General features: G+C 44.1%; 1 protein-coding gene across 3 annotated transcripts in view; it reads right to left on the reverse strand.

Annotated features, from left to right (window-relative positions):
* TUT4 (terminal uridylyl transferase 4) overlaps positions 1-13,593 on the reverse strand; it is a 50,432-nt gene that overhangs the window by 34,977 nt on the left and 1,862 nt on the right. For 2 of the 3 annotated variants that reach the window (XM_068140604.1, XM_068140601.1), the window contains exons 2-3: positions 5,096-5,768; positions 3,367-3,530 (exon numbers count right to left, since the gene is read on the reverse strand). In XM_068140604.1, the coding sequence (XP_067996705.1) occupies positions 3,367-3,530; positions 5,096-5,657 (726 nt within the window). In that variant the 5' untranslated portion in view covers positions 5,658-5,768. Of the gene's footprint in view, positions 1-3,366; positions 3,531-5,095; positions 6,043-13,593 lie in introns of those variants that run through there. The other variant, XM_068140602.1, reaches the window with a different exon arrangement.

Below are 13,593 nucleotides of genomic sequence, written 5' to 3' on the forward strand. Positions count from 1 at the left end.
ATTTATTAAATCTCAGCACGCATCCTGCTTTCTCTGATGAGAAAATGAGAAGTGTTCACCACCTCATCCTCTCTCCATGTTCTGGCAGATGGTGCTGTTTTCTGCCCAGCACATTCCCAGTGCACTCTGGAAGTGCTGCAGGCGCTGTTCCAGTCAAAAGGGTGCAGCTGGCCAACAAGGAAGAAGAGAGCCAGTGTCTGACCTGCTAATGACTCTAGTCTGGAAAAGGTGGGACCCCCTGACAAAGGGAAGATCAGTCCATTGTGATTAATACTTTGGAATGCTCAGAATTGGAGAGGCATGCAGAACAAGCACCTTTTTGTACAGACAGGCTGGAAGAAAAGTAGGCAAATGGAAAGCTGCCACCTGGGAGTCCCCTGAGAGTCTGTAAGAAGCAGCCAAGCCTCAGGAGATGCTGGAGGTGGGGGCTGGGGAATCATTGGTTTCCTAGGGTCCAAGAGCTGATACCGTGCAGTTTATTCAGCCAAGAAACCATGGAGAGCTGCAAGACTAAAAGGCAGAAAGGACCAGCTCTGCCAAGATGAAGGCTTGCTCCACAAATGTTGTACTTTAACCTGTCTCATCCTGCAGTTGTGTTGTCTTGCTTTAATGAAACACAGCCATGAAGACTGGAGACCTTTTGATAGGCTCACTGCAAAGACAAAGGGCCCCAACAAAAAGCCTTGGTCTTCCTCCGGACACGCTAGCATTTCTCCAATAACTGCTATCAGTTATATCTGGGAAAGGAAACATCCTACTTAGCATTTTCATCTTAATTCTACTACATCTGTGTTTATTAAAACCCAAAAGCATATTGAAAAGCACCAGATGTTTAAACAGTGACATAACAATGAATGAATACCACTTGAAGACAGAAAATGGACTAAGTAAATCAGGTAAATTTAGCTTACTATATGGAAACCTGAACCACTGCAAACTTGGGGAAATTTTCTTCCACTTACTGAGTTTGATCTCTTTGGGGGGGGGGGGGGGGGAGGGGAAATCTGATACTGTCCAAATGCAGAGTAACTATCACTCTAAAATAACAGTCATTATGCTTTTAGCACTAATTCTCTTCACCCTTATTTTCTGTGAGGCAGGTACCTACCAAGATGAAACAAAGCATCCACTTGGAAAACAACTTAGAGACTGTTACTCTTGGCTAGCTTGGAAGCTTCAAGTATTCAACAGCTGATGATTTAAGTAGATTAAATCTTTTACCACTCTTCAAAAAGTGAATGAAGATCAGCAGTAGCAATACAGTTGAGAACTGAGTATTTACAGTGATCTGCAATATTGTTGCCAGAATGGGTGAATCATGTAAGGCCTTTTATTTTCCTTTGTTGTAAGGCCTTTTATTTTCCTTTGTTGTAAGGCCTTTTAAAATCATTTAGTTCTTAACAGCAATGAAATGGGCAAAAACCCAAGGCAGCAAGACAAAAAAAGCTACGGACTACTACTTAAGACAGATGCATCCTAACAAGCCAGGTTTCTTGAAATTTGTGCTTGGATATTCACAGAATCACACAGAATGGTCTGGATTGGAAGAGACCTCCTAAGGTCACCTAGTTCAATGCCCCCTTCACAAAACTAAACCAACTCAGAGCCAGCTGTATTTTAAAGACCTTACAGAGAATGGAAAGGCTAAACAGGATGAGCCAAGGAATTGAAGACCAGTCAGAATTAGCACCCAGGAAATTACTGTAATAAACTGGAGTTAGTAATCAACACAATAGCAGCTCACAGGTGAGAAACTCACCTGCTAGAAACAAATTGCTCTGAACTGATTTTAGGGCTGTCTTTTCAAAGGTAAAATCGTAGGGCTTGAGGAAGCAGCAGCAGATGTTGTTGCCTGAATTTGGCAAAGTTTTTGTCACTTGTCATAGTATCAGTCTCAAAATGAGACCATAAACGCTACCTAAAGGGACTGCAAGGTGGCAGCAAAACTGCTCACTGGCCTCAGTGCACACACAACTAGACTGGTTCACCACCAGTCTAAAAGCATGGGACAAGGATTTTTCAACAGGGGTCCTGCTGAGGTTTATTGTTGAAGACCTAGGAAATGTAGCAGAGGGTGTGCTGACTACAGCTGTGAAAAACAGCAAGAGGGGAGGAGTTGCAGAAGCCACAACAACAATTCAGTGATCCAAACAAAGCAGAGAAATGGACTAAATAAGCTGCAATTAAGTATTACCAAAGCAAGGTATCATTCCTCCTTAGGGATTATGAACTGCAAACACAGGGCTGGGAACACCTGAGAGGGCATTTCTTAAGAAAAGGATATGAGGTAGCACTGCTGGTCAAGCTACAAGCCAACATCCTACTGCTGCTACAAGAAAGCAGAGATCCTAATCAGACAGATGAAGTCAGCTTTCCTCTTTGTGCGTAAGACCTGAGCTGAAATTGCATGGCCACTTTTGGATAGCAGTCACATGGCAGATGCCTACAGAACAGCCACAAGAATGAGCCCCTAAATCAAAGAATGAGTCTAAAGAAGGTAAGACTGCAGGCATGGCAACGACCTTCAAGTGTGTAGAATAAAGTTATTAACATAGGTTTATTTTCCTAGGACAAGATATAAGGGATTAAAATGCTGTAAGAAACACTCCCATTGAGAAATACTTCTCCATTACCTAGACTGACTTCCAAGTCTGACTAGATGAAGAACACATTTAATGACTCATGTTCCATACACAGACCTGAACTGGTGGAAGGTGAACCATAGAATCATAAAATTGTTAGAGTCGGAAGGGACCTCAAGGATCATCAAGTTCCAACCCCTCTGCCTTGAGCAGGGACACTTCACATTAGATCAGGTTGCTCACAGCCACATCCAGCCTGGCCTTAAAAACCTCCAGGGATGAGGCTTCCACCACCTCCCTGGGCAAACTGTTCCAGGTTCTCACCACCCTCATGGTAAAGAATTTCTTCCTAACATCCAATCTGAATCTACCCACTTCTAGTTTTGCTCCATTCCCCCTAGTCCTATCATTACCTGACACCTGGTGAAGATAGTACAAAGTTCCTTCTGATCCTGTATTCTGAGTTTCCAGGTGGTCAGAGGTTCTAGAAAATCTTAGTTGTGTATTAGAACTGTACAACTTTAGGTCTGCAGCATTAAAAAATGCTGTTCTCCAAAGGCTGCATGTGCTACAAAAGGAGCATTAAGTTTTCAATCCACATTATCTGCCAGAAGGAATGACTAGTCAGCTATTGGGAATACCTTGGATCACTAAAGTGACTACAAAGAAGGAGAAAAGAGAAGCAACAGGCTCTAGCAGAAATATCACCCAACCAGGAACACGGTGATGGTGATGAAAGAAGCCACTCATTTCATTTTTTTGTCTGATAAATCACTCAACCTACTTTTTCAAGGCGGCAGATGTAATCTCTTTCCAGGCGTTCTTCAGCTTGTTTCAATCCTAGCTGCTGTTCAGCTGTCAGATTAGATTCATCAAGGACAGTGGTGTTTTCTAAATCATCAGCTTCCAAAGCATGCTCTTTAGTTGATTCAGAATTCTTTAGTTTACCTAGAAAAAGAAAAAAGTTATTTTCCTCAGAGTAGCTCAAGGAGAACAAAAGTGAAAAGTTAAAGACGACAGAGCAGGTTAAGAGCTTCTCACTAAGGAGCCAGACACAAATTAGTTACATTCCAGGGTTTGGGCCAAAGGTTGGCCAAAACCACCTTAGGTATCACAGTCTTTCTAGTAGGTTAACCAATGTTTTGGAGACTTCAGAGTTTGCTATGAAAAAAAGAGGGGGGGGAAAATTTGGTAGATGAATTTTGTGCTTCGGTGACAACTTTAGAGTCTCTCTGAAGTCCTTCAAGGCAAGAAACAGGAGGTTTGGTTGTGCAGAACAGAGCATGCAAGGTCCTGATGCTCTGCTGTAACAATCACAAATATCAGGCTTAAAAAGGTGTTTTGTTCAGGAAGCAGCCACAGAACTGCTTTAAAGACATTCAGCCAATGATCTCAAGGAACCAGTCATCAGAGCATGCCAAGCTCTCAATTAGAAGGCTGCTGGAGCTGCACCTGAGCACACTGTGCCAGCCTGCCGCCCACGTCTGGCAAGCGTGGAGCTTTGGAACGCGGCTGCTTGCAAACATGCAGGGCAGCTCTGACAGGCCAGTTTCTCCAGATGCCTGTGGATTGGTCACAGGCCACCAACCTGGACAAACAGTCACGGCTTCCATCATTCCAGTGGTTTTTATAGCAACAAACTGAGGGTTCTTTGCATTTCGCTTTAGGTTTCCTTTCCTTTCAAATGAGATCTGTGGCCCCAGACCAGCTGGGAATCGAAACGGAGCAAGTTGTCAAGCCCTGGTTTCTCAGTGACAGATGGCACCTATGCTACATGATGCTGGTCTGCAAAGAGCTGACTGTTCACAAGATGCTGCCACTTCAACTTGCTTTTCCTGCTCAATTTTATTAAGATGGCTAAAAACACAGGGACATTAACATTTTCCCTCTATCTCCACAGAAGCAACTGCTGTTGCAACAATGGGAAGTTCTTCAACTATGAGGTCTTCAACTAGTAGGTTTTCAAACAGCATCCTGAAAGCCTGAACTGAACAAGAGTTGCAAAAACTAAACACTCACAAAGGTAAGTGCTGAGGGTCGGCAGGCACTCCAGAGCTCCCCAAGCCAGCATTTGAAACATCTCAGTGACAAAGAGAGCACCACAGCCACAGGAACAAAAGGTAAATATTTGCCCCCACCCACAACAAAAGCTGCTCTTGCAGACCTTCCCCTGCCCTTTCTGCAAAGCAGAGGTGGCATTTGGGTATGTGGCAGCATAAATGAAGGGATCTCCCCTTCCAAGGCACTACCTGCACAAAACTGCCTGAAACCCAGGCAGACTAAGCATCTTGCAGAGACGTTTATGTTTTAGGCAGGAGGAGAAAAAAACCAGATGCAATTTCTTATTCCCCGAGTACCATGCTTGCATTAAGAGCACGTTCTCCCTACGTGCAACCAGCAGCTTTCTAGATGCGTGCAAAGGGAGGCAAACAGAAACGCTCCCAAGCCCGTTTCAGACGGCTAACCATTTTAGCAGAAGAAAACTGAGTAAGGCAGTGCTGAACAATACTCACTGAAGTCGTCAGGCTTATGGTCCATTTTCCTTTGATCTGAAGCAGCCTTACCGGGATCCCCAGTCTGATCAGCACTGGTCTTCACGGCATGAACTCCCAGGGGGTTTTCCAACAGCGCCTTCCCTTTCTGTGCAGCCATCAAACTTTCCATACTGACCCCATTCCCTGAAACATGGGAGCCTGGAAAATCTTCTCCCACCGCTTGAGCTTTTGTCTGTTTCAGGATTTCCACTGCTGCTGATAAATTTGAAAGCTTTTTAGCTTTTCCATGACTTCTCTCCTGAACGCTTGACCCTGCGTCTTTCGATCCAGGAATACAACTGTTCGCTTTGCATGATTTATTTTCTCCTGGCTTTTCACAACAAACATCATTTTGTTTACCTTTTTTGCTGCTATTTCCACTTGGGGAGCTTCTCCCAACGTCCTTCACAGCCTTGTCATTTCTATTATGCTTGTAATTTTGGTTATTTGTAACTCTGACTGCTTTGCCTTCCTCACAGGCAAGACGGATAGACTTCCTTGGCTCATGATTTCCATTCCTTGAGCTCTTGGCCTCTTCCATTATAGTGAAGACCTGCTTCTTCTGTCTCTTGAGACCACTTGAAGTGCAATCCTTCAGCAATTTGCAGTTAATTTTACATCCACTGAGCAGGCAAGGATCGGAGCTGATTGTCTAATGAAGAAACAACGATAGACATTTTTGAACCGAAGCAGGAATATCAAAGCTCTGTGCAGACAACACATTAAAATAAACCTCTCTAATGCATGTAATTACAAACTGCCACAGGAATCCTGCTGCCCCCCATAGGCATAAATGAATCTTCGTAACAGTCAGGAAAATTTTGACCACCTTGACTCCTGCTCATAGAAGGGAAAAGACCCAAAAAAATGCAGTACGTGGTAAAAAACACTCAGTGATCAACCTGCCAACAGCTTGTTCTTCCTTTCCTTCCTATTTTTGGCATTCTGGAAAAGAAAAACAAAGGAAAAAACAAGAACCAACATGTCTGCAACTACACTGGGATTAAAAAAAAAAAAGGGGGGGGGGGGGGAAGGGGGAAGAGAGAGAAAAATATAACACCTCTAAAAAATACCACTCAATAAATATTCAGCTCGAATTAGCCACTACAGAAAACTAATTCACTTCCTGGCAATCCATTCTCTTAGGAGTTTTCAGAGATAGAGCTTCAAGTATTAATAATAAACTTGACCCATCAACCTTTGTCCATAGACACTTAAGCATATTTCTGACAGGTGTAATTCTGATGTGAGTTAACTGCCAGGAGCAAGTAAGATTTCAGTTAGCCAAAACCCCCACAAATGGTAAATGTTTCATTTCATTTAGCTGCAGATGAACCTTGCCTATCTAAAGCCAAGTCTTTTAGGTGGTGTATCACCTCAGCTTTATGGTGGAGACAACTCCAGCACTGTCCAACAGGAAGGCAAGCATGCATCCATGGGCCTGTCCTTAAGGAATCACAGAATCATAGAATTGTCAGGGTTGGAAAGGACCTCAAGGATCACCTAGCTCCAACGCCCTAGCCATGGGCAGGGACACTTCACACTACATCAGGCTCCTCACAGACACATCCAGCTTGGCCTTAAAAACCTCCAGGGATGTGGCTTCCACCACCTCCCTGGGCAACCTGTGCCAGTGTCTCACCACCCTCATGGGGAAGAACTTCTTCCTAACATCCAATCTCAATCTACCCATTCCCAGTTTTGCTCCATTCCCCCCAGTCCTATCACTACCTGACACCCTAAAAAGTCCCTCCCGAGCTTTCTTGTAGCCCCCTTCAGATACTGAAAGGCCACAATAAGGTCTCCTCAAAGCTTTCTCTTCTCCAGACTGAACAGCCCCAACTCCCTCAGTCTGTCCTCACAGGAGAGGAGCTCCAGCCCTCTGATCATCCTCGTGGCCCTTCTCTGGACATATTCCAGCACCTCCAGATCCTTCCTGTAATCGGGGCTCCAGAACTGGACACAGTACTCCAGAGTGGAGTAGAGGGGAACAATCGTCTTCTTTAACCTGCTAGCTATGCTTCTCTTCATGCAGCCCAAGATCTGGTTGGCTTTCTGGGCTGCAAGTGCACACTGCTGGCTCATGTTGAGCTTCTCATCCCCCAGAACCCCCAAGTCCTTTTCTTCAGGGCTGCTCTCAAACCAGTTGCTGCCCAGCCTGTATCACTGCTTGGGATTACCCCAACCCAGAATCACTCTTACTGCTACAGAAAACAAAGGGGAAATTTGCAGTAAGAACTAAGATTTTAACTATTTTTTAATAACCTTGAGATAGCAATAAAAATATAAGAATGAAGTATTGGACACAGAAGAGAATTAATTTTAGAAACCTATAGCAAGAGATGGAGCTCAGAGTTGCTCCCTTTCCTGCCCAGCTATATATTTGGGTGGTAAAAGCACTGTCCATGGAAATTTCTGGAGTTTAGAGAAGCCATCAAACTCAGTAGCTTATCATTTAGTCAAGAAAAGGAATAACAGAAAAGTCAGAAGTGTCACAATGTACTTTTGAACTTAAATAATAAGAGCCAGAAGGAAGGATCATATTAAAATGTCTGGTTAAAATGAAAACTATTTGTGAGCATTATCAGCATGAAGGACAGTAATGTGTCTTTTTTTCAGATTAGTTAGCACTGTTGCTGTCTCTCTCTCTCACTTTAAAGAAACACACAGCAGAAAACACTTCAGAACATACCTAAAATGGTTCTCTTCAGCCACTGTTGACATAACTGAAATTAGCTATTATCTTTCAAAAATAAATATCAAAAGCCAGAGGAATTTTCCTGAGGTTAATGTTAGCATCACAGTCTTTAGTAAAACATAAAACTTTAAAGAGAGAAATAGTGTCTCTATTCCTAAATTCCTTCCAAAAGCTAAGGTACTTTAGCTCCCAAATACACTTAGTTAATATAACAATGATTTTTTTATTAAACACTGATTACACCTGGTTCTTACTGCCAGACCAAAAGTCAAAACTCCCAAAGATGAAGCAGTATTTCCCTTCAGATTTGTGGTGGGTTGAAATTTCCCCCCCAGCATTAACTTTGCCAGACCAGTTCAGGTAGAAGATCTTTATTTTTTATATCTCTATATATCTTTATTTTCTTTTTTTACACCCAACAGAGATTTATTTACATTTTGCTACTTTTCTGCTCAAGATCTGTGAAAAATTTTAAAGGCATAGCCTAAAACTGCCACAAGATTACAGTCAGCCCTCCTACAGCAATTCTCCCTAACTCAGCAGGCAAGGATTACCGCCCACCTGGAGCACTAATGACCAAGTCTCAGTGTGGTTAGCAGAGCCCAGGGGTCCCATAGCTTGGCTGAAGGACTCCAGTCCATGCCCACCAGCATGAAGCAGTGCCCCACAGCCTCCTGAGATGTTACAGCTATGCACAAGACATTGCTATTTTTAAACTGTGCTCTACTCCTAATTTTTATGCAATCAAAAGAGGCAAGAGTTGGGTTTGTCAGATTCTAAACTATTCCTTAAGATCTAATAGCTCAACCTGAAGAGGGTAAAAAAACCCAAACCACAATAACCCAACCCCCCACGCTCCACTTTAATTTCTGGTTCATTTCTGACATCAACGTCACCCTTCAGCTCTGGCCTGGAGCACACCCAGGCCACGCTTGCAGGGTGACTGAAGAGCAGCTTAGGTCAGCACCAACCTGACAGAAGCAAGAGCACTCCTTATCCAACCCAGGCTACTCACTCCCACTGCTCAGGCTGCTCCTTCCCTCATGCAGTGAGCCAAACTGGAAAACCAATCCAGCTCAATTTAAAACTGGCAGAGGGAGGAGGAGCAGCAGGAGCTGGTAATAACAAACAACTAGTAGGGTGGGGACAACTTCTCTTGGCACTGCTTCCAGCTTAAAGCTATCATGAAACTCCGGCAGTGCAGGAAAAGTAGGGTCTCATTTTGCTCCACTTTGTCTAAGCATCAGATTAACATTCATATTTTGCAAGCAAACAAACCAAACAAAAATCTACAAAAATTCTACTTACAAATTTCAGGTTCATTTCCACAGTGAAACTGCAAGAACCTGAAAATGCCAAGTGCAATCCTAACATTGTACTGCAGGACGGAGTTTTGCTTTCCTGCCAAAATGACTTATCAAACAATAATCTAAAACTGCAACATAATAGTAACTACAGCACCACCTCACAAAGCACTTCAAAGTAAACCAAATAATGAAGCTGCCCATGAAGTATAAAGGGAGAGCACTATTAAACCCAAGACAGTCTCCAGAAGATCCTCTGGAGGCCTCCTCTGTGAGACACTGGCCATCTGTGCAGGAGAGGGAAATGGGAGGAAGGAAAGGAGAGCTTCTGAAAAGAGCAGCATGAGAACAAAACTCTGGAGCAGAGTGAATCAGTGCTGAGGTGGCATCTTTCTGAGACCTGGATGGCACATCTGATTCACTAGCTCAGGCTCACACCGAACTGCCAGAGCTGGAATCAAAATTTGCTTTCTTCCCAGGCAGCTTGGCAACGCCACCAGAGTTTTCCACCAGTGTTTGCAAAGTGGGCTATGATTAACCTGTTGGAATAATTTCAGCATATTTCATGTAGTCAATCTCCTGGTGTTGGAGGAGACTCAATTTGCTCTGCTTTCTGAATGCACAGTGCCGGCCACTTCTCAAATTTAGCTCAGCTCTTGGCTTTTCGTAGAACAATAATCTGGCTGAAACACAACATCTTAAGGTCAGAGGAGATACCATTCAGCCTCAAACACTACAAAACTGCTATGCCTATACATACCTACAACAGCCAAGCTAAAAAGGTTTCAAATCAGCTTCAGTTTCATTCCTGCAGAATTCGTTTTAGGCTCAGGAAAGGAAGCACCAGGATTGTTTCACTTTCATTTCTGCCAGCTTCTTTTGTTTCCTCCTTCTCTCAGACTAGCATTAGAAAATTTTGCATTTGAATTGTTAAATTGCAGGGTAAGGCTTGCTTCCAAATAGGATTAAAAAAACCCAACCAAACAAAAAAAAACCCACTTTCAAAAAGATATTTCTACCCATTTGCCATTCCACACCCTCCTCTCCAGTCTTTGAGCTGCATTTAACTCCTTCAAAGGCATACTTTTTGTAGCAGACTTCGCTGTAACAGGGACTCTTCAAAAGGTAAACGCCAAGCTAAGCTGTGAGCTCTTGCATTCTGAGTTGCCCTTCTTTAAAGCTTTCATTTTTTAATAATCATTTAGTTAGCAGCAGAACTGCACATACCTGGTTTCCTGTACATTCATTCTGCACTCCTCTGTCACTCCCAGGCACAGCTCATTGGGCAAGTGGAGGAGACATACTGCAGCTGTAGGACCATACGTGATGGTGGGATTCTGTGCCTTCCTCTTTCCAGAAAACACACAGAAACTTCAAATATATCCTAACATTTGGTCCCAATTGGATGAAATGTCCGTAAGTAAAGACAAGAGTGTTCAAGAGCAACTAAAGGGCAAGGGAAGAGTTTACTTTCCCCCGAGTACCACATTTAATATAAACACAGTGCTACAAACAGAATTATTATCACTGTCTTTGAGATAGAGGCACCTGTGTTTTATCTGAGCCCTGCTTTTATCTGTCCCATTATGATTGCTCCTTAAGCTCCAATCTGCCCAGCCAGCCTTCCAGCTTTAAGTAGGGGGATTAACCTCAGTCCCACCCCCTGCCTGCTTACCAGTATAGCCCAGCTGAACTTCCTCAACAAAAATAAAATTCAGCAAACAAAGGTTACAGCCACAGACACAAAGAAAAGACGAGGTTTGTGGCACTCTGCTTAGACACAGGTAGTGTCACCAGACAGGCCTGCTGCACTGGAGACATGGCTCTTTTCCAAGCTTAGGCCCATTCTTGTATCAGAACTTCTAGAAGTCATTCAAGCCTCTCCCACGCTCTGTGCCAATGGTTTAAAGTTATCACACGTTTATGTTTGTTTTATGATGAACCAGACATAACTTAGCACTATTATCAATCCCTGATGTTTTTCCAAACTACTTAAACTAGCAGAGATTACTGACCACTAAAGCACCTCAGGTTCCACCAGCAATAAACCTATCAGTGTCCTTAGTAACAAACATAAGTGCTCTGCAGTGCTCCCACTCTTCCTACAGGCTGCAGAGACTGGGCTACTAAGGACAATACTACCAAAATCTACCTAGAAGGAAGCCAGTATAATGCACACAGAATTTGACACACAAAACAGAGATGAAACAAAACAAGCAATTTGGGCACAGGGCTCCTATGACAAGAAGAATCTGGATGTGCTGGAACGTGTCCATAGAAGAGCCACGAGGATAATCAGAGGGCTGGAGCCCCTCTGCTATGAGGACACACTTGAGAGACTTGGGGCTGTTCAGTACGGAGAAGAGAAGGCTTTGAGGAGACCTAATTGTGGCCTTCCAGTACCTGAAGGGGGCCTACAAGAAAGCTGGGGAGGGACTTTTTAAGGTGTCAGGTAGTGATAGGACTAGGGAGAATGGAACAAAACTAGGAATGGGTAGATTCAGATTGGATGTTAGGAAGAAGTTCTTCCCCATGAGGCTGGTGAGACCCTGGAACAGGTTGCCCAGGGAGGTGGTGGAAGCTGCATCCCTGGAGGTCTTTAAGGCCAAGCTGGATGTGGCTCTGAGGAGCCTGATGTAGTGTGAGGTGTCCCTGCCCATGGCAGGGGGCTTGGAGCTAGGTGATCCTTGAGGTCCCTTCCAACCTTAACAATTCTATGATTCTGTAAGATACGCAGCTCTCTAACAAGCTCTGAGATATTCCCAATGTGGAGGCCTGAAAGCTTCTAAGGAGCTTTAGATGTGTATACACACATCTAAAGAGAACTGTAACAGGACTGGATCTGAATCACAAAAGTACCACTTAGTAAACAAAGTACCAGGAAAGGGTCTTGCTTGATACAAAACTTAGTAACCTATGTAGAGCAGGTATCTTAATTAAACCATGGAATGAGCAGAGCATGCTGGACAGGAGGTCCATGCAAGATGTGTCAGTTGCAGGTTACTCTCTGCACTGACACCCACTGTCTTTTCCACAACACGCTATGACTCACTGAGAAGACAGAGGCACATAACCAAGAGCCAGGAACTGCTGCTTTCTAACGCTGCTGCTGCCTGCTGTTCCCAGCTGGGAAAGCCAGCCTCTCTCCAGCCACACCAGCTGTGCAACTAAGCCACAGCGGCTTCCCCTAGCCCTGTATTTCACACACAGACTCCCCATGCGTTAACAGGTTTTGGTTCTGATCCCTGTGTTTACTGTAATAGTCCTTTAAACATTGCACAATCAACCCAAGCAAACACCGCAGCCACAAGAGGGGTCCCACCTGCCTCAAATGTTGCTGTATGCCTTAAGATACCTGCTGGAACCAGGATACTGACCCAAGGTAGCTCCAACTTCAAACACAACTTTTGCACCAACACAGGAGAGCAGGCTAGAAACAAACTGCACAGGTTTCCAGCCTTTCACAGGCTAAACCAGCTTCTGGAGGCCTGGGCTGCTCATGAAACTGGCTTCAATTGCAGTTACACATTTAAACTCCCATTTATCCACCTTCTCTTAAACTTCTGCTTATATTGGGCACTTCACCAGGTAAGAACACAGCACTTTGTGGCACAGAAATATTTGGATGTTGTATCGAGGCAGGAGCGATCCCCTCTGCCAAACTGATCCCTGAGGAAGGGACAGCCTTTGAATTACTTCATGCCAGTCACAAACTAGTGACAAACTACAGCTATAGCAGGTGCATCTTCTACCAGTATCCCTACGCCTGCTGCACCAGAATCAGCACTCTCCCAGCTGGAAGAAGCACACCGCAAACCATGACTTCAGAGAAGCTGTCCAGAATACAGCCAGAGAGCTGGCACACAGCCTGAGCCACAATAGTTCAGAGCACAGAGCCATTTCAGACCCCCAAACCAAGCTGTTCTGACACCAAAACCCAAAATATAAAAGTTACTTCTAGCTGGAAATATTATTTCATGCCTCAGTAGAAATGTATGGAACCATGGACACAGCATGGGCACACACACACATGTATGGAACCATGGACACAGCATGGGCACACACACGTATGGAACCAGGGACACAGCATGGGCACACACACACATGTATGGAACCAGGGACACGGCATGGGCACACACACATGTATGGAACCGTGGCCACAGCATGGGCACACACACATGTATGGAACCGTGGACACAGTTTGAGCACACAGATGTATGGAACCATGGACACACGTATATGGAGCCATGGACACAGTTTGAGCACACATATATGGAACCATGGACACACATGTATGGAACCAAGGACACAGTTTGAGCACACACAGGTAGGCACATGGTAAAAACAGTCAAAAATAGATTCCTATGGATGGTGTCTAAATTTAGGTAACTCTTGTTCCAAGAGTTACAGATCTATTATTTATGTGCAATTAAACAATTTATCAACCGTTCTACAACAGTCTTCATGTGCCAACA

This window comes from Melanerpes formicivorus, unplaced genomic scaffold (genome assembly GCF_026170545.1).
Source record: "Melanerpes formicivorus ecotype bairdi unplaced genomic scaffold, bMelFor1.0.p_v2 SCAF_7, whole genome shotgun sequence".
Classification (NCBI taxonomy): Eukaryota; Metazoa; Chordata; class Aves; order Piciformes; family Picidae; genus Melanerpes; species Melanerpes formicivorus.